The sequence below is a fragment of the Festucalex cinctus genome, chromosome 17 (genome assembly GCF_051991245.1).
Source record: "Festucalex cinctus isolate MCC-2025b chromosome 17, RoL_Fcin_1.0, whole genome shotgun sequence".
Lineage (NCBI taxonomy): Eukaryota > Metazoa > Chordata > Actinopteri > Syngnathiformes > Syngnathidae > Festucalex > Festucalex cinctus.
Window position 1 is genome coordinate 18084966 of NC_135427.1, and position 24816 is coordinate 18109781.

General features: G+C 45.6%; 4 protein-coding genes across 15 annotated transcripts; 3 read left to right on the forward strand and 1 right to left on the reverse strand.

Moving 5' to 3' along the window:
- The first annotated feature begins 88 nt into the window (after positions 1-88).
- Positions 89-5351, forward strand: minpp1b (multiple inositol-polyphosphate phosphatase 1b). 2 transcript variants are annotated; one of them, XR_013279471.1, is made up of 8 exons: positions 89-982; positions 1884-2075; positions 2251-2445; positions 2546-2643; positions 3753-3883; positions 3964-4097; positions 4167-4539; positions 4650-5351. XR_013279471.1 is itself a non-coding variant. In XM_077502688.1 (7 exons), exons 1-7 carry the CDS (start codon positions 565-567, stop codon positions 4421-4423), a joined length of 1425 nt encoding a protein of 474 aa, XP_077358814.1. In that variant the 5' UTR covers positions 90-564; the 3' UTR covers positions 4424-5351. The 2 variants fall into 2 exon arrangements, 1 of the variants encoding a protein (XP_077358814.1); XM_077502688.1 differs by having other exon boundaries at positions 90-982; positions 4167-5351.
- Positions 5352-5753: 402 nt separating this feature from the next.
- Positions 5754-12872, forward strand: rnls (renalase, FAD-dependent amine oxidase). 2 transcript variants are annotated; one of them, XM_077503546.1, is made up of 8 exons: positions 5754-6136; positions 6206-6311; positions 7033-7175; positions 7266-7424; positions 9581-9772; positions 9838-10016; positions 10089-10260; positions 10352-12872. In XM_077503546.1, exons 1-7 carry the CDS (start codon positions 6004-6006, stop codon positions 10239-10241), a joined length of 1065 nt encoding a protein of 354 aa, XP_077359672.1. In that variant the 5' UTR covers positions 5754-6003; the 3' UTR covers positions 10242-10260; positions 10352-12872. The 2 variants fall into 2 exon arrangements, with proteins under 2 accessions (XP_077359672.1, XP_077359671.1); XM_077503545.1 differs by lacking the exon at positions 10352-12872 and having other exon boundaries at positions 5756-6136; positions 10089-10339.
- ptenb (phosphatase and tensin homolog B) lies at positions 10320-17511 on the reverse strand. Of its 2 annotated transcripts, XM_077503532.1 has the most exons (9): positions 16616-17505; positions 15790-15874; positions 15666-15710; positions 15546-15589; positions 14694-14932; positions 13642-13783; positions 13396-13562; positions 13078-13326; positions 10320-10763 (listed from the first exon to the last, which is right to left on the reverse strand). In XM_077503532.1, the coding sequence occupies exons 1-9, from the start codon at positions 16695-16697 to the stop codon at positions 10584-10586; spliced, it is 1233 nt and encodes a 410-aa protein (XP_077359658.1). In that variant the 5' UTR covers positions 16698-17505; the 3' UTR covers positions 10320-10583. The 2 variants fall into 2 exon arrangements, with proteins under 2 accessions (XP_077359658.1, XP_077359657.1); XM_077503531.1 differs by having other exon boundaries at positions 13078-13562; positions 16616-17511.
- On the forward strand, positions 16142-24541 carry atad1b (ATPase family AAA domain containing 1b). Of its 9 annotated transcripts, none has more exons than XM_077503540.1 (11): positions 17213-17782; positions 18146-18175; positions 18418-18627; positions 21590-21688; positions 21756-21876; positions 21942-22142; positions 22634-22740; positions 22814-22906; positions 23823-23873; positions 23952-24091; positions 24165-24541. In XM_077503540.1, the coding sequence occupies exons 3-11, from the start codon at positions 18454-18456 to the stop codon at positions 24283-24285; spliced, it is 1107 nt and encodes a 368-aa protein (XP_077359666.1). In that variant the 5' UTR covers positions 17213-17782; positions 18146-18175; positions 18418-18453; the 3' UTR covers positions 24286-24541. The 9 variants fall into 9 exon arrangements, with proteins under 9 accessions (XP_077359669.1, XP_077359666.1, XP_077359665.1 ...); XM_077503539.1 differs by having other exon boundaries at positions 17213-17764; XM_077503541.1 differs by having other exon boundaries at positions 17213-17764; positions 18422-18627.
- The last annotated feature ends 275 nt before the right edge of the window (positions 24542-24816 follow it).

Below are 24816 nucleotides of genomic sequence, written 5' to 3' on the forward strand. Positions count from 1 at the left end.
TCTCCAATTTGGATCCTGTAAATGTATCGGATGGTATGGCGAGAAAGTTTTCTTGGGAGGAGCAACTTCGCTTTCGCTTTTATTTTGTAGTACAGGAAGCGGACGTGACCTGCCTTGTGTTAGTTGTACTGAGACGACGAGACAAAACGATAGAAACGAACTTGCAGCATCTTCATTTTATACCGTTTTTTTTGTCGATTCGATGCGTGGGATTTAAAGAGTTAATGCTGCAATTAGTTTGCTGCAATTAGTTTGCACTTTGGCTGTTGTGCATTGATTAGTCACATTTTCATCGATTGTTTACTAAAATAAACAATAATATTCGTCTGCCATTTTATCGCTCGCTTTGTATCGTCCATCGTAATTAGAAAATCCTTATAACAAATTTTAAAAAATCCGGAAGGGTTGTGTTCAAGCGAGCGCGAGAGTTGAAAGGTCATCAACCCGGAAGATCAACACGACCAACAAAAGGCAGAAGCGGCACTTTGCGGCGGCCGCAAAAAGACCCACACGCAGCAAGAAAAAAAAGTTCCAGAAGGGTTTTGTGTTGTGTCGGCCTAAGAAATGTTGTTCGTCGTCACGTCCGTTGTCTTTGCGCTCTTGGCGACGACGACGGCGGTGGACGTGCCTGACTTCGCTGCTCACTTCTGCTCCAAGACCCGCTACGAGGACTCCTCCGCCGCCTACCGGAGCCTGCTGGCCGACTCGGACGCCGACCGCTCGCTGCTGAGGGCGCCGAGCGGCGAACGCTGCTCCCCGGTGCACCTGACCGCCCTCGTCCGCCACGGCAGCCGCTACCCGACCGTCAAGAACATCCGCGCCATCCGACAGCTCAGCGACCTGCTGCGGCGAGAACGAGAGCGACGGGACGGCCGGCAGGTCCGATCGGGTCCGGAAGAAGGCGAGCGTGACCAAGACTCCGACACCTGGATGCGGGACGTCCTGAGCCGCTGGGACATGTGGTACACCGACGACATGGACGGTGAGCGAGGGACGCCACGCAGCTCCTCACTCATTCATTTGACGTTTTTGCAACCGATCTTGTGTTTATGTTTCCATAATCCAGACAAAAAAAGGTGGCCGAATTCGAATAATTGGCTCTCAGCCATTTTCAATAGCAACATTTGTCTAGAATTAATGGTATATGAGCAATGAATTCCTTGAAAACTCATTTTTCCACTTGCTGTAACCACTTGCTGTAACTGAAGATGACCTCGCCTGTGCTGAGGAGACAGGTAACGAAGGTAACGACCAATTATGGCTCAGTTTGTTGAACAAACCCAGGCCAGAAAACAGGTGAGCCGTGATTGCTCGTTACTCTTTACCCCCCCCCCCCCCCTTTTTTTTTTTTTTTTTTTTTTTTTTTTTTTTTTTTTTTTTTTGTAACCACTCACTCACACACAAGCTAACCCTAGGCCACATGGGGTCTCCCAGGCGGAGGAGCGAACCCGCGCCAGGCGGCACCGAAGGCAAGTGACGGTCCCACTCCTCCACCTTGAGCCCCGATTGGTCATTACCCATTTCACTTTATTATTATTATTATTATTATTATTATTATTATCATTATTATGTTACCAATTTCTGGACAAAATATTCACTTTTTGCTGCTGAAAATGTATCAAATTTGAGTCAAGTATCAATTTAATTGTACATGAGAAATAATCAAGTTATCAAATTAATTGTGGACAAAATCTGAACTTTTTCCTGCTGAAAATGAATCAAGTATGCCTTTAATGTTGCTGCGCTGTCTATCTGAAATCCATTTCAAAGTATACTGTACAAAACGTTTGCATGTATTTGTAATATGCATATTGCATGGGCCAATATCTCAATGTTGATGTTTTCCAATTATAATGTCAATCCAACTAACTAACTAACTGCAGGTCAGCTGGCGGCCAAAGGCCGAGAGGACCTTCGGCAGCTGGCCACGCGTCTGGCCGCCGCCTTCCCGTCCATGTTGGGGGAGGAGTCTGTGCGCGGGGGCCGCGTCCGCCTGCTCACCAGCTCCAAGCATCGATGCATCAGCAGCGTTGAGGCCTTCCAGGACGGACTCCACCTTGCCGCAAACGTCACACGTAACGTCACCTCGTCCACATTTCCACATCGGCGCAAATAGGGCCCGACCGATTCATCGGCCACCGATTTATAATCGGCCGATTATTGGCCTTCAAACATCGTCCGATTGGGCCAAATGACTTGACTTAATGCAGGCAACATTGCACGCTAACTTCCTGCGTGTCTTTTGTTCAGCGGTGCACTACCGCCACCAAGTGGACGACGGGCTGCTGCGCGCCTTTGACGGTTGCCGCGATTACGTGGAGGGGGTGGAGAAGAACCGCACGGCGCTGGCCGAGGTCCACAAGTTCAAGCGCGGCCCTGAGATGGCGGCGCTGAGGAAGAAGGTGGCCGGCAAACTGGGCCTTCCGCTCCACGACTTGACGCCAGGTTGCTGTGGCGATGTGCCCGCGTTACCGTGGCGACGTGCACCAACATCCGAGAAGGAGAAGCAAGTGGCGATGAAATAACGGCGTCCGTCTCCCCGTAGATCTGCTGGAGGCGGCCTTCTTCCTCTGCTCGTACGAGCTAGCCATCAAGTCGCTGCGCTCGCCGTGGTGCTTCCTGTTTGACACGCACGACGCCAAGGTTACGCGCCATCCGCACGCACGCACGCATGCCACACATGCATACCAATCCGACTTGTGGAGATTTTCCATGCGGAAGCTTCTCACGCTGCCTCCGCTGTGACTTTCAACACTTTAGTGATGCACAAGCGCCACTAGATGGCGGCGCTCAAGCGTTTCCCGTTTGCCATCGGCCTCATTTGTCAGTTGGCATTTTGGCATTTTGGACATTTTGAATGTCAACAAACAAATGTGACAAATTCAACTTTGTCTCAAAGTTAGCTTAGCAGCTAACGGCAATCCAATTGGGCCAAATTGTGTTCACCAAATTCAATCCCAATTTGGGAGCAAGGTTATTTTAGTTAACTCAAAATAACGAAAAAACTCAAATTCAACAAAACAATTTCGTTAACGAAATCAAAGGGAGCCATCCGAAAATGATCAATAAAGTCAAGTCTAAGTCTAAATCTAAAAATATCGTTTGCTTTAGTCTTTTGTAATGAATTTAATGTATGAGCCTTTGGGGATGATTTTTAAATATGATTTTAAGTCAGCGGGTCATTTAAGTTTTAAATTAATGTAATTATTATTATTATTATTATTTATTTATTATTATTATAGCACTCTTGAATCGAATGTGAGCAGGTTATGGAGTACAAGTGTGACCTGAAGCTGTTCTGGAAGCGAGCACACAGCCGTTGAAGTCACAGGGCGGCCATCTTGCTCCTCCCACCTTGCTAGCAAGCTACTACTGTATAAACTAGACGCTATACGTACAGATGAGACATATAGCTTGTAGGCACTTAGTATAAGGCCAGAGGCGGGGGGCTCACTATTTTTTTTTAAACAAATAAAAAAATAAATAACAATTGGACAGTATGTTCTGCTTTAAAGACCACCCTTGTCTTTTATCACTCACTTCCTTAGAATCCAATGTTAGATTTGGTAGGGGCATTTAGAGAGAGGGAGAGAGAGAGATAATTTCAATCTCATAGATTGAGATGAGTGTAACGGTTGCACGTGTCCAACATGTCATTGAGAGACACCGTCTTCTCGGCCACATCCAATATGGCAGCGGCGTCGGCACGGACGTGCCATTCAGCACTCTTGAAGCATGTGTGGTGTGTGCAGGTTATGGAGTACAAGTGCGACCTGAAGCTGTTCTGGAAGCGTGCGCACGGGCACGCCATCAACCTGCTGGCCAGCTGCCCGCTCTTCCATCACGTCTTCCGCACGCTGGACAAGGCCGGATGGCCGCGCAGGTCCACAACACGCACGCACGCACGCCACCAAGTAAAAGCCACCGGCGGCGGCCATTTAATGACGACGGTTTGGTCAGCAGGGCCAGCGACGCGCCGCCGGACCCCGCCTCCATCCTGATTGGCCACGCCGAGACGCTCCTCCCCTTCCTCGGCCTGCTGGGCCTCTACAAGGATGAGACTTCGCCCACGGCAGACAACTACCACGCGCAGCACGGTAAGAGCGACGCCGATGTCCGAACTGGAAGCCGCTGTGACGTACGTGTGTGCGTTTGTCCGTCCGCAGGCCGGCGTTTCCGTTCCAGCCAGCTGGTGCCGTACGCGGCCAACGTGCTGTTGGTACTGTTGGACTGCGCGAGAGGTCCCCGCCTGCAGCTGCTGGTCAACGAGGCGCCCGTCCGCTTCCCGGCCTTGCCCGATGACGACGCGCCGCTGTATCGCGACGTACGGGCCGCCTACCGCCACCTGCTGGACGGATGCGACTACGCGGAAGCGTGCGGGGGGGCGGCGACCGGAGGGCGCACGCCCAACACCGAGCTCTGATTGGTCTGCCGCTGTCACATAACCGCGGGATGTGGGCCAGGCCATGCCGCTACATTTTTATTTTGTATTTTCAAGGACGGCTGAAACCCCCCCCCAAAAGTGATTATTGGCAAGAGGTGGTTATTATTGCCTGTTGCAGAAAGACAAAATGCAACTTATAATTATTATTTTTTTCATTTATTTATTTATTTTTTTTGTGTCATTTGCATTTGGTGCTATCCGGCAGATGGTTGTGGTGGCGCCATCAAGTGGGCCGGCACAGGAATAGCAGCGTTTGGCACCAGCGCTGAAAAATGAAATTGTGCCAAAAACATCCATCAAGATTGTGGAGGAAGTTGACATCCTGGAACTTTCTTGCTGGTTTTGACAATAAGGTGTAAGCGGGGAGGATGAACATGCTTCGCTAACATTATTCTGCTGTCTTGCTCCCACTTTTGAATTGTTGTGTTGTGTTCTAAATGAGGAAGGAAGCTGTTGATTGTTTCCATTCCAACGCGTCTCGATCGGCCCCACAGCCGCCAAATGGGAAATCAGTTCAAGCGGATGGAATGTGCAAACAAACGGGAAGCAAATGGCTATTGGCCATACGGAGCTCCAACCACCACCTGCTGATTGGCTGCTGACAGCAAAATGATGGACAGATTCAAACCAGTTCTGTCAAGCTTCCTGGTCGACTTTGCAGCAATTGGGTGTATTTTCACAAAAAGAGTTGAACGAGTTTTGTTTTTTTTTTCCCTCCTGGAATCTTTAAGTACTGTACTAGCACGATTGACATTTGCGCTCATGCTAATGTTAATGCTAATGATAGATAACACTTGTTTTTCGATTGTCAACACTAGTTATACAGAAAACAAAAGTGAAGATTTTGTTTGTGTTTTTATTGAAATGGACAAGGTCTCAACTTGAAATAAAACAGGAAGCAATTTGATCCTTTCGACTGAAGAGTTTAATATAAATGAATTTGCAATTATTTGACAAATTTTCCATCAAGAAGGACACAAATTGATAGTGATTCAATAAAATGGGTCTATCAAGGTAATGGTTTAAAAAGTTTATTTTTTTGTATTTATTTATTTTTAAACCTTTCACGACGAAAATTCCACTACGAAGAAAAAAAGAGGCTGGTCTAAATATACGCGCATTGTGGTTTTATTTATTTATTTATTTTAGAAACATAGAACCAAATACAACCGCTAGGGGGTGACAAAAATATGCAAAGGTTCTTCTATTCTAGAAATGTAAAGAGGACCGGAATACAAAAGTTTGTGTGCTTTCACATGTGGATTGTCTATTAGTTCCAATCTATCGCTTGCCTTCATTTTCAAACGTGTTTTTTTGGTTCACGTATTAACATTTGTGAATTTAGTCCGCAACATAAGGAGATTGAAATGTATTCGCAGATAAACAGTCAGTGAAGGCAAATTTTAAAAACAAAGGGAAGACGAAGACGTGGATTTTTTTTGACCCCGTTTGATTTTATTTTTTTTTTTAACTTACAGTTGCGGCGCACACAAGGTAACTTCCGGTGGCGGCGCGACTACTTCCTGTTAGCTCGGAACGAAGAACGGCGGCGTCCGAAAATGTCGTCGTCGCCGCCGCGAGTTCTGGTGGTGGGAGCGGGTCTGACGGGCAGCCTTTTCGCCTGCCTGCTCAGGAGGAAGCTGAAGGACCGAAAAGTCCACATCGTCGTGTGGGACAAAGCCCGCGGAGCCGGTCAGTAGACGAACTTCTTGTTGCGTGATGAGTGGGATCGCTGATGCGGATCTGGTCACGTGTACGCAGGTGGAAGGATGTCGACGTTCCGCCCTCCCGACCCTTCGTCCCATTCGGCTGACCTGGGAGCTCAGTACATCTCGACTACGCGCGAGTACGCGCACTCTCACCACAGGTAAGCGCCACCGTCATTTGTTTGTTTGTTTTTGTACTCTCCGCCCGCCCTCGTGCGTTTTCTTCTTCTGTTGTCAACGATCGCTCCCAAATCAGCGACCGTCACCGTACGTCACTGCTTGAGATCGCCAAGAAATACTTTGTCGTAAAAGCAGTCACCAATACCACGCGCACTTTTCATAGACAAAATGTCCCCCACCAAAAACAATGAGATCGTTTTCCAAAAAGACCTCCACATGTAGCAAGTGATACTTGACTCATTGAACATTTTTCAGCAGTGAACAGTTCTTATTTTGACCAGAATGAATGTGATAACTTCATTATTTTTCATGTACAATGAATATCTTTCAAAAGTCATTTTTCTAATTGCTGTCGACTGATGATGACATCACCTGTACTAACGACCAATCATGGCTCACCTGTTTTCTGGGTTTGGTCAGTAAACTGAGCCATGATTGGTCATTGGCACAGGCGATGTCATCATCAGTCGACAGCAAGTAAAAAAATGACTTTTTTATTAATTGTACATGAAAAATAATGTTACCACATTTATTATAGACCAAATGTATTGCTTAAATGGCACAATGAAAAATAGCATCAAATGAATGTCAATTTTCTCATTTGTTAAACAAAGACGTCAGCCAATCAATCTGAACTGTAACCAGTACAATGAGTTTGATCTGCTTGACTGTTGTGGGCGGGGCCTCACAAATGTTTGTCAGCTTCTACTCGGAGCTGCTGGCAGCGGGCGTGCTGCGTCCGCTGGACTGCCCGGTGGAGGGTCTGCGCCAAAAAGACGGCGGCGTGGACTACGTGGCGCCGCTGGGTATGAGCGGCGTGGTCAAACACTTTCTGCAACAGTCAGGTCAGTCGCCACTTCCTGTTTTCTCGCCGTCCCGTTTGCCGTGTTTCGGACGAGGCTTCTGAATTTGTGACTGTCGGCGTGCTGGCGTAGGAGCTGAAGTGTTGTTCGAGCGCCAGGCTAGCGGCCTGTACCGGCGCAGGGCCTCCTGGGAGGTGCGCAGCAAGCAAGGCGGCGGCGGACAGTTTGACGCCGTGCTCCTCACCATCCCCGTCCCGCAAATTCTGCAGCTTGAAGGCGACCTGCAGGACGGTGAGCCCGCTTCAAACGTCTCACCACATGTTTGGCAAACATCATTTTCATATCATAATACAGCAAAATGATTGTCAATTCTCAAGTGTTGCCGTAACTTCAAATGTATGGATGAGCAAAACTGACAACATTCAAAAGATATAAAGGACTAAATACACCAATAAATGACTAAAAGCGAAAATAAAAACGGATAAGAAATAAAAATAAATATAAATGGAAATAAAAAGAACAAAAAATATGTATTTCTATAAATAAATACATTTCGACTTAGCGGTACGCACCAAAACTGCCAATATTAAAAATAAATAAATGGATCTAAAAAATATGACTTGAAAATAATTATATTTAAAAACATGTAAAAAATATATATATATTTCAAAAATGAAATACAAATGTGTGTAAATAGCTCTCTCTCTCTCTGTGTGTGTGTGTGTGTGTGTGTGTATATATATATATATATATATATATATATATATTAGGGGTGTGAATTGCCTAGTATCTGACGATTTGATTCGTATCACGATTTGATTCGATACCGATTAATCCCGATACAAATTTATTAGTCGATTTTTTATATTTCTTACTCAAATTTAGAAAATACTAATCAGTAAACTTGTACAAGTACACTGTAAGATTTTTTTGCAAATGTATTTATTTATTTATCTGAAACTTCAGTCATAACTGTCAGCCACTGTATTTAACAAGCAGGTTGTAATCTGTTTCTTCTTTGAACAGCATTGAAATAAAATATTAAGGCTTAATGTTACATTAATATAACATTCTTCCATGCTTAAGGCGTGAATCCTAACCCTAAGTACGATGTTTTGTTGAAATTTTTCCATCAAAATGGATGTTTCAAAATCGATTCAGCTGCCTATTGAATCGATTCGAGAATTGCGCGATGTAATATCGCAATATATGCCGAATCGATTTTTTAACACCCCTAATATATATATATATATATATATATATATATATATTAGTGATGTGCTTCTCGGGTCGAATCCCTGAAGCGTGTGCCGAGTAATGCAGATGAGTGGTTCATGAACCGCGATTCAATGCGTGTGTCGATGACGTACGTGATGACGTTTGAAGCCCCGCGAAGCGGGTGTACCACGTGACTGATTCAGGAAATGATTTGCTAGGTTTGAGTGTAGTTCGAAATAAAAGCGGCAAAGAAACGCTATGGATTCCCCTTCACTTTTTCTGTTTTCGGGTCCCTTATTGCGCTACTTTTTTTGCTTTTGGCATTCGATTTGCCGAGCTTCTTTTTGCGATGGAACCAGCAAGAAAGAGATTTTCCCTTGTTTGGGACTGGAGCACTTTGAGCAGATCTCACCTCAGAAAATAATGCACTGCAATTATAGTACTATTTTAACAGATTCCAATAATAAAATAAAATAAAATGTGACAACACATAAAATTCACATTTTTCTGTTCACAGTTGAAAGTCCCCTTCAGTCCTGGAATCACAGAAATATACGCGTCCAATTCTATACAAACTTGCTATCTCATATCGATGCACCCCTGCTTCATTAGTACCATGTGAAAGAGTTTTTTTCCCAAAGGAGGTGAAATTCTCTGCAAAAACAAACAAACCGCCTGAGTCCAAAAACTTTGGAAAAAATATTGTTTTTAAATAAATATGAATAAGCACTTTATTTTACCTCATTTCACATTTTCACTTGTTGCATAAGCACAAACATAGACAAAGTAACACAACAATTCATGCTAAAACACTCTTCAAATATATATTCTTTTGTATTTAGAGCATGATTTACAAAATTACACCCCACCATTTTATTGCGTGCACCAAGCATGTTATACATTTTTCTGTCCACATGATGGCGTAGTCGAGGAAATGAATCATCTTGAAGCCCCTACGTGTGTGTGACGCTTTTCACTGCAGGGCTTCACTGCTTTACGGGGCTTCATTTTGCCATCACTAATATATATATATATATATATATATATATTTATTTCCATTTATATATTTTTTGGGGGGTATGATTTTCAAATGACTTTTTTTTTTTTTTGTATATTTTCATTTTGACTTTTCGTCATGCATTTCTATTGCATTGTGTCAGTTTTGGTGCTCCATTCAAATGAGGCATCAGTATCGGTGCATCTCTTTTTTTTTTTGTTTGTGCTGTCAGTGATGTCGTCGGAGCAGAAGGACGTGTTGTGCGGCGTGTCGTATTCGTCGCGGTTCGCCCTGGCGCTCTTCTTCCCTCCCGGGGCCGACGTGGGCGTGCCCTGGGCCATCCGCTACTACAACAACTATGACGATGGTGACAAGGCCAACGTCATCTGCTATGCCGCCGTGGAGCCTCGCAAACACGCCACAGGTGACTTGCATGCATGCGTCTCGGTTAAACGGTCACCATGACGATAACATTGTGGACGTGTCCAGAGGCGGACGCGAGCCGCGGGCCGTCCTTGGTGGTCCACACGGGTGCTCCCTTCGGCCTGCGGCATGTTGAGTGTGACATCGAGGAAGTGCAGCCAATCATCCTGCAGGAGCTCCAGCGGCTCCTCCCCTCGCTGCCTCAGCCAATCAGCATCAAGTGCCACAAGTGGCGCTACTCACAGGTCAGACTCGCGTCAAACGCGTCTAATCGATGAGGCTGAGCTTTTTGCAAAATGTTTCTGTGTGCGTGTCAGGTGACCAGCGCGGCGGCGGGCTGCTCGGGTCACATGACGTTGTCGGAGCGCCCCCTGCTGGTCTGCGCCGGCGACGCCTTCACACACTCCAACTTCGACGGCTGCCTGGTGTCGGCGCTGAGCATGCTCGATGCCTTCGCAGACGTCATGTGACAGGAAGTGGCTCGGCGGGGTGATCAATAACACTTTGTTTTGATTTGTCATCTGATTGGTTTGTTGGAAACAACGCACTTGATAAATATTTGCTTTTATTGGCTTGACAGCGTTTTGAAAAACAAAGAGTCAAACAGAAAGCGACAATGCTCCGCTCGGACCCGACCTGAGATCATGTTTGCCGCCTGACTTGAAAGTCACGTCTCGGCTTTGGGAGCCGCCCAAACAGCAAACGGGCTCCAAGCGTCCAATGGAAGGCGCCGGCGGGCGTCCGTGCAGGTAAAACGCCAGGAAGGAAGCGCAAGGAAGGATCGCTTGATGAGAAATGCTGTCGTCGCTCACTCACACGTCGGTGATCTGCTCGCGCTCGTCGTCCAACGTGTCGTTCTCGGGGTCCGAGTCGGTGGTGTCCGAGTAGCGGTAGTGATCGGGTTCGTTATCGCTGACGTCCGGCGTCACCGACGCGCTGTTGGCCTCGCAGATGCCGCCGCCTTCCTCCGTCTTGGTGAAGAACAGTTTGACCTAAAGGAGCAATTGCGCAGTCTGTGTCAGGGACAACAATGTGCAGACTTCCCTCACTACTTCCGCAGAAATCATTGAAGTTAACCTCTACTTTTTTGCTTTTGTTCCATTTCCATATCAGCAGTAAAGAGTGAAGGAACAGCGACTACGTTTCCATGCCGTCAATATTGCGGTTCCACACCAAATTGCGCTTTGTGAAACAATCGAAGACACGTTGACAAGCATGCGGGACAGACTTACTCCCGTTTACATGCTCCATTGGAATATTCCGTTCATGATTTAAATAACGTCATTGGCACTTTTAACTTACAAATATGTTCTATTCTATTTATGTCACTGAGCACGCAAAATCAAGTTAGTCGGTTTCCTCCTCGCTTCAGACGTGTGCTCCTTTGCTGCGAGCGTCCATGTTTGTTGATGCCGGCTTGATTGTTTACAGCCGGTTACACGTCACAAGCATCAACTTCTATACTTGTATTGACTGTATGTGCATCTAGGCAGTAAGTGTGTCGTTTTCAGTCACCGTAAAGACAAAAAAATAATGTTAAAAGGCAGCAGAGAAATGGATGTCTTCAAGGGAGGCTGCTTTTAGCGAGCAGGACGGAGCTGTGCATACGCGTCAGGACTACATAGACCAACATTCCTTGCAAAATCAAGTCAGTGTAAAAGAAGACGAAGAAAATAGCGAACATGCGTGCAGCAAAAAACAATGACCTGATCAATCGAGGTATTCCAAATGCGTTTACATGCTCAAGAAGAATTTGGGTTATGAAAGGGGGCAACCAAGGTGTCTTAATTGTGGTTTAAAAAAAAAAAACAAATATTTGGGTTATTGCACGTGTACATGACCTTTCAAAAGCTAAATATTGCCTTAAAAAAAAAAAGCTAAATATTGCCCATATTTGGGTTGTAACCCCTTTGGACCCATAGATGTTCCCATAAAAACATCGCAAGACGTGCAATGTTTTTATTTATTTTTTTAGAGCAAGCAAACGTTTGTTTTGCTTCATAAAGGTAGCAAGCCACCTCTCTCGCTCCCTGGGTCAACTTCATGCGGACTCAAGCTTGGTTTATGCATGATGCATCTGTTTTTTTTTTCTTTTTTTTTTTTTTCTTCCACCTCCATGCATGCACTCACACAAACTTACTCCACTCCTCTAGTCACAGCATGCTAATGCTAAGTAAGCATACTATTGCTGATGTGTCCACTCCTCCACCTGGAGCCCGAAGCATCCGTGAGGTTCCGCACGACTCCCCAAAACAAATGACGTTCGGACGCTCGCAGGAGCTCCGGCCGCGGTGGCCCGGAGCCGCAGGGTCCGGGGGAGGCGGCCGGGCCGGCCGGCTCCATTTGCACTCCCCCCCCCGGGCCGGCCGCGGCCACCTCGGCACCGACAGCCAACGGGTACGCAACTCTCCCCGCGCCGTGACACGTCCACAATCCACATTGCCCACACGCGCACCTACGAGAAGTTGTTAACTTCGTGGACGAGCAAACGCTGTCGTAAACAGTGTTTTCTACTTTCCAAATCTGTGTTTTATTTATTTTGCTAACTCATTCCAAACTGTTTTTGTCGATAGTTTGAGGAAAAAACATTTTCAATTTCTATTGTGGTGTTAAGCGCTGTTCATACACCATTGGCACTGTAATTAAAGTAACCGAGGCTGTTCATTACCATTTAATTTCATTGCACCATTTGATTTAAAAAAAAATAAAATAAAAAATGCACTTTCAGTTGAAACCTGATCAGAAAGCTTAGTTGGCTTAAGATGTCTGTTTTTTTTTTAGGGTTTTAAATACGTTTTAAATTTTACAGAATGTTCAGAAATGTGAAGATTAGTCTAAAAATATGTATAAAAAAAAAAAAAGAATTGTGATAAAATTAAGAATTTCTTTTTAAAGAATCGTGATAACATTTTTACTATATCGCCCACCCCTAAACCAAAGTGGTCTATAGAAACCAGTCTATTTATATGAATACAATAGTGTCATGGTGAGTTCAACAAATTCTTCCCAAACTGCTATTCAAGTCATCTGGTGAAAATTCTTCCATGAAAATTCTTCCATTTTTAATGTCGCAATATATATCGCAGACCACCACCTTCCCCATAAAAAAAAAAATTTAAAAAAATCGCAATGTCATTTTTTTCCAATAACGTGCAGCCCTAGTTTACATGTTAGTCATTTTCTCCTGGCATTTTAATGTTCTTATGTGGGGGGGAAAAAAAAAGTCCAAATCAGCAAAGAGACATTTTGCCCAGCAGAAAAAAAAATGCACATCTGAAAAGGATCAAAGTTATAGATGATGGCAACCTTAAAGTTTGGTGAGAAGTTCCTGTTGGCTTTGTCCTTGTTGGCCTTGTCCAGGTCCTTCTTGAGCAGAGTCACAACCAGGTAGTCGTCATCGTCGTGGTGGTGGTGGTTGTCGTCGTCACGGTCGCCGCCTTCCCGCTGGTGGCGAGTCTCGTCGGATGCGCCGTCCCGCCACCATCCGCTCTGGCCGTTCTCCTCATCCGGCCCGGGAACGAAGAAAGTGTTGAGCCAAAAGTGGAACATCTTGTCCTGACCAACCCGCACAGACACGTCAGACCGCACGCCACCTGACCCCGCCCACTTGAGCCGGCCTCTTACCTTCTTCATCATCTTGTTGTGCTTGTGGAAGAATTCTACCTTGATGTCACCGCAGACGGGAAGCGGCTGCGGCAGCTCGAACAGCAGCAGCTTGTCGCCGCGACGCGTCTGCGCCGGGTTCCACGTGTGGATCTTCACCTTCAGCTGGTACACCACAAACACCGGATCTGCGTGCCGGCCGGCGGAAACACAAGGTCAAGCGCGAGGTCGAGCTCAAGGTGTGTGCGTGTGTGTTCGGGTACTGACTGCAGGTGCCGCCAGTGAACATGGGAACAGTCTCAAAGAGCATCTTGTGCAAGAGAAGCGCCACGGGCGAGTACGACACTCGCCTCTGCAGCAGCGTGTTGTAGTACGACACGTAACGACGCTGGCTGGGGATGGTCACGCCCTAAACGTGAGAGAGAAAAACAAAAACAAAAATTTTTTCATCAGATTTTTAAGCTATTACGCATGAATGAGCTTTGCTGAGATTGATTGCGTTTCTCAAGCAATCTTCGTTTTCACAACACATTTTACTTTGTCTTTTGACTAAAATTAAGTTTTAGTCATCTGATTGTATTTGACTTTTAATCCAATTTTAGTTGACATTGACAATTGACAATTTAGTCAATATTTTCCTTGAGCATACATTTAAACTTTTATACAGAAATCAAAAACACGCCTATTTGTAACTGTCGTCGAACACGCAAGACACATTTAAACATGATTGTCAATTGTTTCATTTTTTAAATTGACACCATTTTTTGTGCAACGTTGCAAAAGTAAATACATAAAATTACGGAAATATTCTATCAATATTATTACTCAGAAATTGTGCGCTTCAAAAAGTCTGAATATAAAATATGTGTTAAAATGTAAGATATAATCCACATTTTTCATAGAAATATACGCAAAAGTGCGTGAGTTGCTGGACAGATAAACACAAGTCAAAGAGCGCTGAGTCTTCTTTACCTGAAGACTTGCATCCATTTCCCTCGCACTCTTATGAGGCACTCCCCCTAGTGGCCCACCAAGTCATTACTCAATAAGTCAACAATGGAGCAGTTATAGTGGCTGTATATTCACTACAAATATCACAGTACTTGCATAGGCGTATCGATAATCTATCAGGAAACAAAGTATCACGATTTATCGCAATATCGAGATATTGTTACACTCCTGTTGCTCATCAAATGTGTCCAAAAAATAGTGTCAAAATGTGTGTGGGGGTTAAACTCTTTAAAATAATAGTGTTTTTGAAATTGCTTTGTGTGTCGTCAGCACGCCAAACGCAGTCGACGGCATCCGCGCCCGCTCACCTTCTTGTCGCGCGTGCGGACTTGGCCGTAAAAGTCAAGCGCCTCCCGAGCCTCGCGGAATTTTCCACGATGCAGCAGGTACGCGCAGATCATCACCCCCGTGCGACCTTTGCCCGCCTTGCAGTGGATGGCAGCCACGTGCTGCTCGTCGCGGCTCAGCCACGCGTCCAGGTCCTCGCAGAACGGCTTGATCAGCTCCAGCTGCGGCGGGTTGTGGTCCTCGAACGGGTACTCTGCCACTGCGGGGAAACAACCACATGCTAACGCTAATGCTAACGCCAGGCCACTTCACACCATGATGAGCACATTTTGTCGCAAGTGTAGCTAATACGCAACTTTAAGAATGACATCTACTGTATATTTAAATACAAAACATGGTGCTTTTAAAACATCGCCAACAGGAAGTTAGCAAATGCAAACAGGAAGTTAGAATCGACCTTGTGTTTTTCCTTTAAATAACGAACAGATGAGATAACATTACGTGAAGGCACAAATTCTTCCCAATGCGTGAAAAACTAATTATTTTCATAGAATTCAATTGCAAATTTCTTCTGTACTCACTTTAAGTGTGTAGCCCAATGGATGCACGGCACCACACCGCCCCCAAGAGGCCAAAATGCACTGGAACTTTCACTATTTGTTCTTAATGTTTTTTCTGTTGCTATTTGAGTTGATAGTATTCTTATTTCACTTTTGTTTTTATGACGTCGTTGTCCTTTCAAGTTGTGTTATATAGTTCACATGACACAACAATCGTTCCTTTTTTTTTTTTTTTTTAAGTCACAGCCCAAGCAAGCATATGACGTCACAGCCCAAGCAAGAAAGCACGCCATCCAATCAGGTACATCTTACCTTGACAGTTAAACTTGGACGTGTCGTAATGTCGCTCCGCACACCTGCCGATGCGCACACACAACCACGTCTCGTCATTGTGCGTACATGCGTTGGATTTTTGCGTGTTGACTAACTTACAGGTTGTAGATCTTGTAGTGACTCTTGTGCTTGGCGTCGAGAAACCTGCATGACAAAGTAAGCGTCAATGTGTGCAGAAGGAAAAAAAAAAAATGTTGGGAGCCAGCAAAGGAGGCGGCCTGACCGCACGACGTCGTCGATGTTGTTCCTGTAGACGCCCTCCAGACGTTCGGCGGGGAAACCCATGGCGATGATGTTGGGGTAGATGTCTGGGGCTGGCTAAGGTCAGGCCATGCCTCCTTTGCCACCACAGGGCAGCACACACTCAGGCCTCTTCTTTTGCCGCCGCAATGTTCACGTTCGTGTGTAAGCATTTAGCGTCATTTCTGTTGCCAAAGTCCAATGCTGAGATTGTTTGTCTCACGTATGTACGCTCAATTAAATAAAAAATAAAAAAATGTTGCCAAATATGGCCGACCTGGCGGCCATATTTGGCAACATTTGGCCAGGCGGAAGGAGGGCCAAATGTTTGGGTTGGAGGTAATGAGCCGTTGTTGCTTGATTATATCATTTCCTGCTGATGACGTCACATTGTTCACAGACAAATTATTTTGATTTCGAATAATGTTGAACATGCGATTCAGCATTTGTTTTCATTTGGAACAGCCAGTTGGGGCCTAGGAGAAACGCTCAAATGTCAATCGCCTCACCTGGTTAAACGAAGGAAATTCTTATGACGTCACACGTACGTTCCGAAGTGTTTGACATTTTACTAGCCGTTATTGTACATTAGCTTTTACTAATTGTCTTTTAATTTGGTGAGCCCCAACACAATTTTCCACTTCGGTGGACCTTAAAGAATGATTGAATTGTATTCTCTGCCTTCATGTCATGACATTAGTGCTAACTAATGTTAGCTTAGCACATTAGCCGCTTGATCCACAAGGTGCCTGTGCTAGCATTAGCCAGCTAGTCTCCTGCCGTCGTCAGTTGCGGGAAAGGAAGGATACAAGTGAGGTCCAGGTCGAAGCCGTCCTCCTGGTACCGTCTTTTCTTTCTGCTGACCATCTCCTTGATGAGCGCTGCTGCCATGACGACCGAGGATGAGGACAGCAGGACGTCGGCGGGCCACCCCAAGCCCGCAAAATCGGACGCTGTGGGTCCCCGGCGGCTCTCGGCCGGAGACGTCCGCAGAAGACGCAAGCTGCCCAACTGTCGCGGCTCTGATGTGGCTCACAACCGCCGAGAGGCGTCGGGGCCTCCAGCCTGCACGCACTTGGAGCCTGGCCCTCCAGGTCCTCCTCCTCCTCCTCCTCCTGCTGCTGCTGCTGCTGCTGCTGCTCAAGTCCCGAACATCCGAGGCTAGAAGGAGGGGCGAGCGAGTGTTGGCGTCGGCGGCCGCCGCCTTGCTTGCTCGCCGTGCTTTCAAGCGAACGCGACGACGAGAAAACGTTAAACGGCACTGCCTTAAGTTAAGGTTGGTAAGTAGCGAGCAAAGCACTCCAACAGACCGAGTCGAGATGCGAATACGCTTCCTTTACGGACTTTCGCAATAAAGTGATCAGAGCTCTCGATTACTTTTTCGCCTTTGTTTTGTAAACGGAAGTAAAGCATAATTTCCTATTAACACGTGGATCATTGGTGCACTTTGACGATGGTAACTTTTCGTTCTAAAAGCGTCCGAAAGCTGCATTTGGTATGGAGCCACTCTGACCTTTTTTTGCGTTTAGAATCATGTTGCGCTCGGACCATTCACATATAAATTACTATTTAGGGAGATTTTTTTTTTTTTAACCACTCACACAGAAGCTTACTTCATGTAAGCCACATGGGTCTCCCCAGGCGGAGAAGCGAACACGCGCCAACCAGTACCGAAGGCAAGTGACGGTTCCACTCCACCACCTGGAGCCCTCGCCTCAACCAGATCTTTGACTTTTCTTGGGAGCTATGATGTCACACGTAAACGTAGACGTCATTGTGCCGTGAAACTCCGCGGCCTGTAGATGGCGACATCAGCTCTTGAGTCGTTCCTTCTAGACCTGGTAGACGACGAGGACGACGAAGACTGAAACCGAAGCAGTAGCTCACTTCCGGAATCCGCCACCGGTACTGGCCGCATTGCACTCTCAAGAAGGAATCTTGACGAACACCGTCACGCTGTACGTTTCGACGCACTAGTCAGTTCTATTTTTGGATTCTTTTGGCTTACGGTGGTTTCAGCTAGCATGTTTTGTGTCACGTTGCCGCCTCGGTCAACCGTTTTGTGGCCTATGTAGCCCGGAAGGTCATCCTAATGCTAATGCTGAAAGGCGCGAGGCGGGCTACTTTCGCTTTTGAAATTTGAAGGAATTTTTCAATAGCTAGCTACATGGAAAGGTAGATTTGTGGTACATGCTGACACATTTCTGTTGTTTTTACAGAAGCAGGTTACTCATACTACTTTTACTATTTTTGTTCCACAAGAGAATGTTGACTATTGTTCATATGTGAAGTACTTTATCAAAAGGCTTTGTTGTTTACGTTGATGTTTTCATGCATAGAAAGAAGAAGCATCTTAATCTAACAATAAGGTAAGTTAGTGTATCAAAAGAGAGTTAGCATGTTCTGTTGGAGAAGTAGCTTGTTCTAATTTTTAAATAAAATACAATAAAACGGCACAATTGTGTTTATTTGGTGTTATCTTCAATGAGTTTTGCTGTATTCACAGAAAAGCAATTGCGACTGTGTCAAAATATCATTTTGAAATGGCCTTAAGAATACATGCAATGATGTGGCCGTGGCCTTTTGACCTGGACTGGATTTTGTGCGCCAGGTAGAGTGGCGGCAGACGTGGTGACATCGTGACGGGATGGTGCTGCGGGAGCTTCCGGTGGAGCAGGCGGCGCGGCCCCTGGGCAGGAACGAGGTGGTGGGGCTGCTCTTCCGCCTCACCATCTTTGGAGCCATCACCTATTTCACCATCAAGTGGATGGTGGACGCCATAGACCCCACGCGCAAACAGAAGGTGGAAGCGCAGAAACAGGTCAGTTGACCCACGAGGCGGACAGACAGACGGCTGCAAAATCGCTCCAAGCGAGCGCCGATTGCCTTTTGATTGACGAGTAATATTGAAGTAAGACAGACAAAAACAAACACGCATGTATGTGGGTGAAGGTATGCGTGGATGCTGATGTGAAGATTACATCATATGTTCGTCATTAGGCAATTTATCCACATTTCAGCCTCATTTCCCTTTTGGCTTCTCAACATGTTCAAAAGTTCATTGAAGAAAATGCTGAATGTGCTAAACGGTGTTCTAGTGATGGAGAAACCGAAGCTTTCTGAATCAGTGAATCAATATGAAGCAGTGTGTCAAAATGGTTCAGTGTCATGAAGCATTTGCCACGAATCAGTGTGGTGAGTCATGACACTGCTTCACCACTGCTTTGTGTACCACTGAAGCAATTTTGTTGAAATGGTTCAGTGCTTCGAGGCATTTGACACAATTCAGTGTGGTGACATGACATCTACTGGACGAAAATATATTTTATTTACAAATCAGCAAAAAGGAAAAGCATAATTAAAAAATAAGATACTGTTGTGTCAGTTTTAAATGAAAACGTGAAATACTTGTGCAACAGAAAACTGATGATGGTATTTGAATAAAATGCTTGTGACACTGGGACGGGGATTTGGGTGTTTCATAAAAACATAATTTATGCAGCATTTGGTTTCAGTCGGTTATATATGACCTCTCCGGCTTTGGAGAAGATATTTTTTGTGATTTGATTTATATTATAAATTAGTGTATATAGTGTGTAAATGAATGCCTACAATATGTGCAATTGTGAATTAATCTATTGTGTAATAATCTTAACTTCTCCTCTACTGTAAAATAAATAAAGGGAAGAGATATTTACTTGAAAAAAAGTATATTGTAAATTTTACAAGGACGGTTTTGGGTACAATTTACCATTTTATTTATATATATATATATATATATATACATATATATATATATAAAAGTTAATAAAGTGTAGGAGCGAACTCAAGACCTTTAGCTTGGTAGATAGACACTCTTATCATGTGAGCCATTTAGTATTGATGTTTGCCACTATAGGATAAAGTATTTCTGGTGACTAAACAGAGCAAAAACGATCTCGCGGTACGAGGACCTGACACCAGCAAAACAGCAGGAGTGGCGTGGCTCAGGTCCGAGCGTGGCCGTCACCCAATCTGAAGGTTATGGGTTCGTTCCTCAAGGCTTCAGTACTTTTTTCATTTAAAAAAAACAAACACAAACTGCTAAGATGCACTCGGAACACTTAATTTTGGAGCAATAACACTATCCTAGTTTATTTTTCTCCACGTAAATATTATTCATCCAGTGCACCCTTCCTCGTTCTCAATCACAATGCGCGCAAAAGCCTCCCCCTCTCAACCCACAGTCTCGCCCCGAAGCCCCTCCCTACCTGGAGTGACACGGCGACGGCCGACACGCGTGTACGTAACAACGCTTCGCTTCCGCGGTCACGTGATTTTTCCACCGAACGAAGCACGGCTCCGGAACAACGTATCGAGACCCTTATTGTTTTTTTTTGTTTTTTTTCTCTCTTTTAAAAGATCGAGACCCTTATTGCCGCGACCGCTCGACACTTGCCGAGCGTCTGCTTCGAGCGTGATGTCACTAGATGTTCCACTGAATCCAGCGAGATGTCGAAACGACCGACTCTGACACTTCTGCAGCGAGTGCTCGACACTTGTCTCGAGCATCTGCTTTGAGCGTAACATCACTAGTGTTTACCCCGAATGCACCATGATCTGTGTGTGTGTCACTGACCTGCATAAAAATGACTGGATAGCCGATCGCCCATACATGCCTGTGCAAAGCCGTTGAAGTCACAGGGCGGCCATCTTGCTCCTTCCACCTCGCGAGCAGACTGTTGTATCAACTATACGCTATACCAGGGGTCTCCAAGTCTGGTCCTCGAGAGCCCCTATCCAGCCTGTTTTCCATGTTTCTCTCCACTAACACACCTGATTCATGATCGGGATCGTTATCAGGCTTCTGCAAAGCTTGCTATTAGCTGATCATTAGATTCAACTGTGCTGAAGGACAAAGACATGGAAAATGGGCTGGATAGGGGCTTGGAGAGGCCTGCACTATGCGTACACATGAGACATATACAAGCTCGTAGGCAGTTAGTGTAAGACGGGGGGCGAGGTTTGTGCTAGGGTGCTCACTCGTTTTTAACAAGTTAAAAAAAAAATGAACAAGTGGGCGGTATGTGTTGCTTTCAAGACCTCCTTTTTCTTTTATTAGACCCCAATACTAGATTTGGCAGAGGCATCTTTTGGTCAACTACACTTAGTCTTTAATCAAAAACAATACAAGTTTCCAACTGTACTAAACGTCATTAAGCATATAATTTATGTTTTGAAGGCAAGTTGTCATATGTCTGAAGTCTTCTTGTTAATAAATTCTATAGCACCTTTCATGATTTAAAAGCATTTATTTATTTATTTTATTTAATGTAATTGTAATTTAGTTATGTATTAAATGTATGTATTCAATTGAAAACAGCATAAATGATGCTGTCTTTACCAAGTAGTCTCTAAAATGTTGTCTTATTTGGATCCTGTAAATGTACAGGATCGTATGGCGAGAAACGTTCCGTGAGAGGAGCAATATGGCCGCCTCGCGACCTCAAAAGTCTTGGCCTATCAGCTATCCAGTCATTTTTATAGATCAGTGGTGCGTGCTTGCAACCGTTGAATTGAAGTTGACTGTCAAACTTGGAAGGAATTACACTTGGTAGCAAGAAGTTTTTGGAGAAGAATTGATTTTGAACTAAACAACACATAAAAAGAATGATTGTAGTGAGGATTTTTGACAGCATATGAAAACACAAGTTGTAGCTTGAAAAGAAGACAGACACGGCAGTTGACATGATGTCGGATTGCGGAGGATCTGGTGACCATGTTCCCTTGTGTGTGTCCATCAGGCGGAGAAGCTGATGCGTCAGATCGGCGTCAAGGACGTCAAGCTGTCCGAGTACGAGATGAGCATCGCCGCCCACCTGGTGGACCCCCTCAGCATGCAGGTGGCTCACGTCGAGCGACGCTCGTCTGCTGTGAGTGTCGTGGCCTCATGATGATGTCGTTGCGCAGATGTCGTGGCGCGACATCGGCGGTCTGGACGACGTCATCGCCGAGCTTCAGGAGACCGTCATCATGCCCGTCCAGAAACGACATCTCTTCCAAACATCCAAACTGCTTCAGCCTCCCAAAGGTAGGCCGGCCGGCCGGCGCTCCTCTTCATCATCATCAGCCTCACCCTGACACGCTTGTCGACAGGCGTGCTGCTGTACGGGCCGCCCGGTTGCGGCAAGACGCTGATCGCCAAGGCGACGGCCAAGGAGGCGGGCTTCCGCTTCATCAACCTGCAGCCCAGCACGCTGACAGACAAGTGGTACGGCGAATCGCAGAAGCTGGCCGCCGCCGTCTTCTCCTTGGCCGTCAAACTGCAGCCCGCCGTCATCTTCATCGACGAGATAGGTGAACGCAAACCACACGCTGCGCATCTGCGCCGCCTCCTCTCCTCTGCTGCAAGCCTGACAGATCTCGTTGAGAAAAAGTCACACGACTGCCAATCGAGCGCTCGGGTGGTTTCTTGCCAAAAAATAAATAAATAAATAAAATAATCTCGCTGACTCAACTGAAGCCAGCAGGGGGCGTGGCCTACAACTTGAAAGCCAATTGCTTGAAAATTGACGGGATCAGTGATAGGAGTGTGACCATATATCAATATAGCAATAAATCATACTTTGTCATTATGAGATAATCGTGATGCAATTTTTTTTTTTTGTGAAAAAGTTTCTCCTCAAATGGGGTGGATGCAAAAGTGTTGCGCAACAACAACAAAAAAAAAAAACATACTTGATCCTTGACATGCGTCTTGATTGCTGACACGAACGAGCGTCTTGCGTTTGCAACATCCGGACAGATGTTGACGTTGCGTTTGTGCGTATGTATGCGTGTGTACGCAGACTCGTTCCTGAGGAGCCGCTCGAGTTCGGACCACGAGGCCACAGCCATGATGAAGGCGCAATTCATGAGTCTGTGGGACGGCCTGGACACGGACCACCGCTGTCAGGTGAGACGCCAGCGTCTGCCGTTTACGACCGTCCCCCCCCACCCCCGTAACGACACTGGTTGGCTGCTGTCAGCAGGTGATCGTCATGGGCGCCACCAACCGACCTCAAGACCTGGACTCGGCCATCTTGAGGAGGATGCCCACCAGGTTCCACATCAACCAGCCGGTATGCAACAAACGCATTAAGACCAGATGATGGCGCTAACGTGACATTTGGCTGCTTTGACAAGTGTCAGGACAATAGATTAGGGACACTTGCCGTTTGCTAGCTCGCAAAAGTTGGAAGGATACACATGAAATTAATTTGAAAAGATCTTGAAGATTTGCTCGATACAATTTGGCATTTTATTTTATTTTTTATCAACACATTGAGCAGAAGTGAAATCATTTTAGTTGTTATTGCTAAAGCCAACTTGAGGTTTTCGTTCTGAAGTAGAAAATAATCATACAATAATGTCATAAATCATTGCTCTTCCCAGCAATCCTGCCACCTCCTTCATATTAAAGCCCCGCCTCTTTCATTGTAATACCCAATTCCAGCCTAGGGGGCGCCACAAACTGCCGTGCAGACTTGAACTTGAAAAGCCTGAAAAAGTCAAACGGGAACTTGATGCTTGCTTTGTTTGATCTGTCACGGCCGTGAAAAACTCGTCAAAAATGTGGATTGTTATTTTTCTAAACACGTTTGACAATTTTTCATTTGTGGTTGGGGGAAAAAAAAATCTTCAAAATATCACACGTGTCCTTTGATGGACGACTTAGGAAAAGTTTCCTGTTGAGTCTGAAAAGTAATTGAAGTGATCAACTTGATCATGAATGAAAATCAGTCCATCAGTTTATTTGATGTTGTTGCACGTCTACTTGAGGTCAAAAGTCAGCATGGCGTCACCTGCTGTTTCTCCTCAGTCATGTCTCAAATGTTGTCCAATTTGGATCGTGTAAATGTATGGGATAGTGTGGCTACAAACGTTTGTTGGGAGGAGCAATATGGCCTCCTTGCCACCTCAAAAATCTTGGCCTATCGCCTATCCAGTCCTATAATATAGATCAGTGGTTTGTCTGTCTGTCTGTGGCCGTTGCAGAGTTTGCATCAGCGTGAGCAAATCCTGAAACTCATCCTGGAAAACGAGAGCGTGAGTCAAAATGGCCGACGTCCTCGCCGCTCACTTGTGACTCGTCTGAGCCACGCCTTCTCCTTCATTTTTCTGCAGGTGGATGAGTCGGTGGATCTTTCGGAGCTGGCCGAAGAGACGGACGGCTTTTCCGGCAGCGACCTTCGCGAGATGTGCCGCGACGGCGCCCTGCTGTGCGTCCGAGACTTCGTGCACACTGCCGGCGCCCATGGCGACGGGTCAGTCATGCCTCCCTTTGTTTGGCAATCTTGTTTTGCTGTCCGTCCAATCGGCTCGTTTTGTGGCTTTCAGCCCGTCGGAGGATTTCATCCGTCCCATTCACGCGTCTGACCTTCGCAAGGCGATCGCCAAGATGAAGAAATCCAAGATTGCGGGCGGTCACGCCGCCCTGCTGCACGCCGCTCTCGACTGAACCGCAACACGCACACACACGGCGAGCGGTCAGATGTTGACGTGCCAACATTTTTGAATTCCCCCCCACAAACGTCTTTGAGACCAAACCATCAAATGACCTTCAACTTTATTTTGACTTTGCCAAAAATGTTGGCCATGAAATTGATTTGTACGTTTTCCATCTTGCATTCTGATTCGTCTGCTTCCTGATGCAAACTACTTGTAGATATTGATGTTATTAAACTTTTAAGTTGACTATTTGAATAGAAGAGCAAGGCCGCTTGATTTCATTTTTTCTTTCTCTTCAAATGGACTCAAGTTTTATTTTTTATTTATTTATTTATTTTGTAACCACTCACTCACACAAGCTTACTTCACGTAAGCCACACGGGGTCTCCCAGGTGGAGGAGCGAACCCGCGCCAACCGGCTCCGAAGGCAAGTGACGTTCCACCCCTCCACCTGGAGCCCTGCACTCAAGTTTTAGCGCACAAGATGTGGTGAACGTTCCACGACAGCAAAAGTGCGCTGATCTATATATATATATATATA

What these genes read in the sequence shown, in the direction of transcription:
- minpp1b (XM_077502688.1), top strand. Translation starts at nt 565, where the DNA reads ATGTTGTTCGTCGTCACGTCCGTTGTCTTTGCGCTCTTGGCGACGACG. An exon ending in TTGACACGCACGACGCCAAG is followed by an intron (nt 2,644 to 3,752) that starts GTTACGCGCCAT and finishes TGGTGTGTGCAG; the next exon opens with GTTATGGAGTACAAGTGCGA. An exon ending in CAACTACCACGCGCAGCACG is followed by an intron (nt 4,098 to 4,166) that starts GTAAGAGCGACG and finishes GTCCGTCCGCAG; the next exon opens with GCCGGCGTTTCCGTTCCAGC.
- rnls (XM_077503546.1), top strand. Translation starts at nt 6,004, where the DNA reads ATGTCGTCGTCGCCGCCGCGAGTTCTGGTGGTGGGAGCGGGTCTGACG. An exon ending in GGACAAAGCCCGCGGAGCCG is followed by an intron (nt 6,137 to 6,205) that starts GTCAGTAGACGA and finishes ACGTGTACGCAG; the next exon opens with GTGGAAGGATGTCGACGTTC. An exon ending in GCCTCGCAAACACGCCACAG is followed by an intron (nt 9,773 to 9,837) that starts GTGACTTGCATG and finishes GGACGTGTCCAG; the next exon opens with AGGCGGACGCGAGCCGCGGG.
- atad1b (XM_077503543.1), top strand. Translation starts at nt 18,454, where the DNA reads ATGGTGCTGCGGGAGCTTCCGGTGGAGCAGGCGGCGCGGCCCCTGGGC. An exon ending in TGGACCCCCTCAGCATGCAG is followed by an intron (nt 21,689 to 21,755) that starts GTGGCTCACGTC and finishes GTCGTTGCGCAG; the next exon opens with ATGTCGTGGCGCGACATCGG. An exon ending in TCATCCTGGAAAACGAGAGC is followed by an intron (nt 23,874 to 23,951) that starts GTGAGTCAAAAT and finishes ATTTTTCTGCAG; the next exon opens with GTGGATGAGTCGGTGGATCT.
- ptenb (XM_077503531.1), bottom strand. Translation starts at nt 16,697, where the DNA reads ATGGCAGCAGCGCTCATCAAGGAGATGGTCAGCAGAAAGAAAAGACGG. An exon ending in GTCCAAGTTTAACTGTCAAG is followed by an intron (nt 14,933 to 15,545) that starts GTAAGATGTACC and finishes GTTTCCCCGCAG; the next exon opens with TGGCAGAGTACCCGTTCGAG. An exon ending in TCCGCACGCGCGACAAGAAG is followed by an intron (nt 13,784 to 14,693) that starts GTGAGCGGGCGC and finishes TCTCACGTTTAG; the next exon opens with GGCGTGACCATCCCCAGCCA.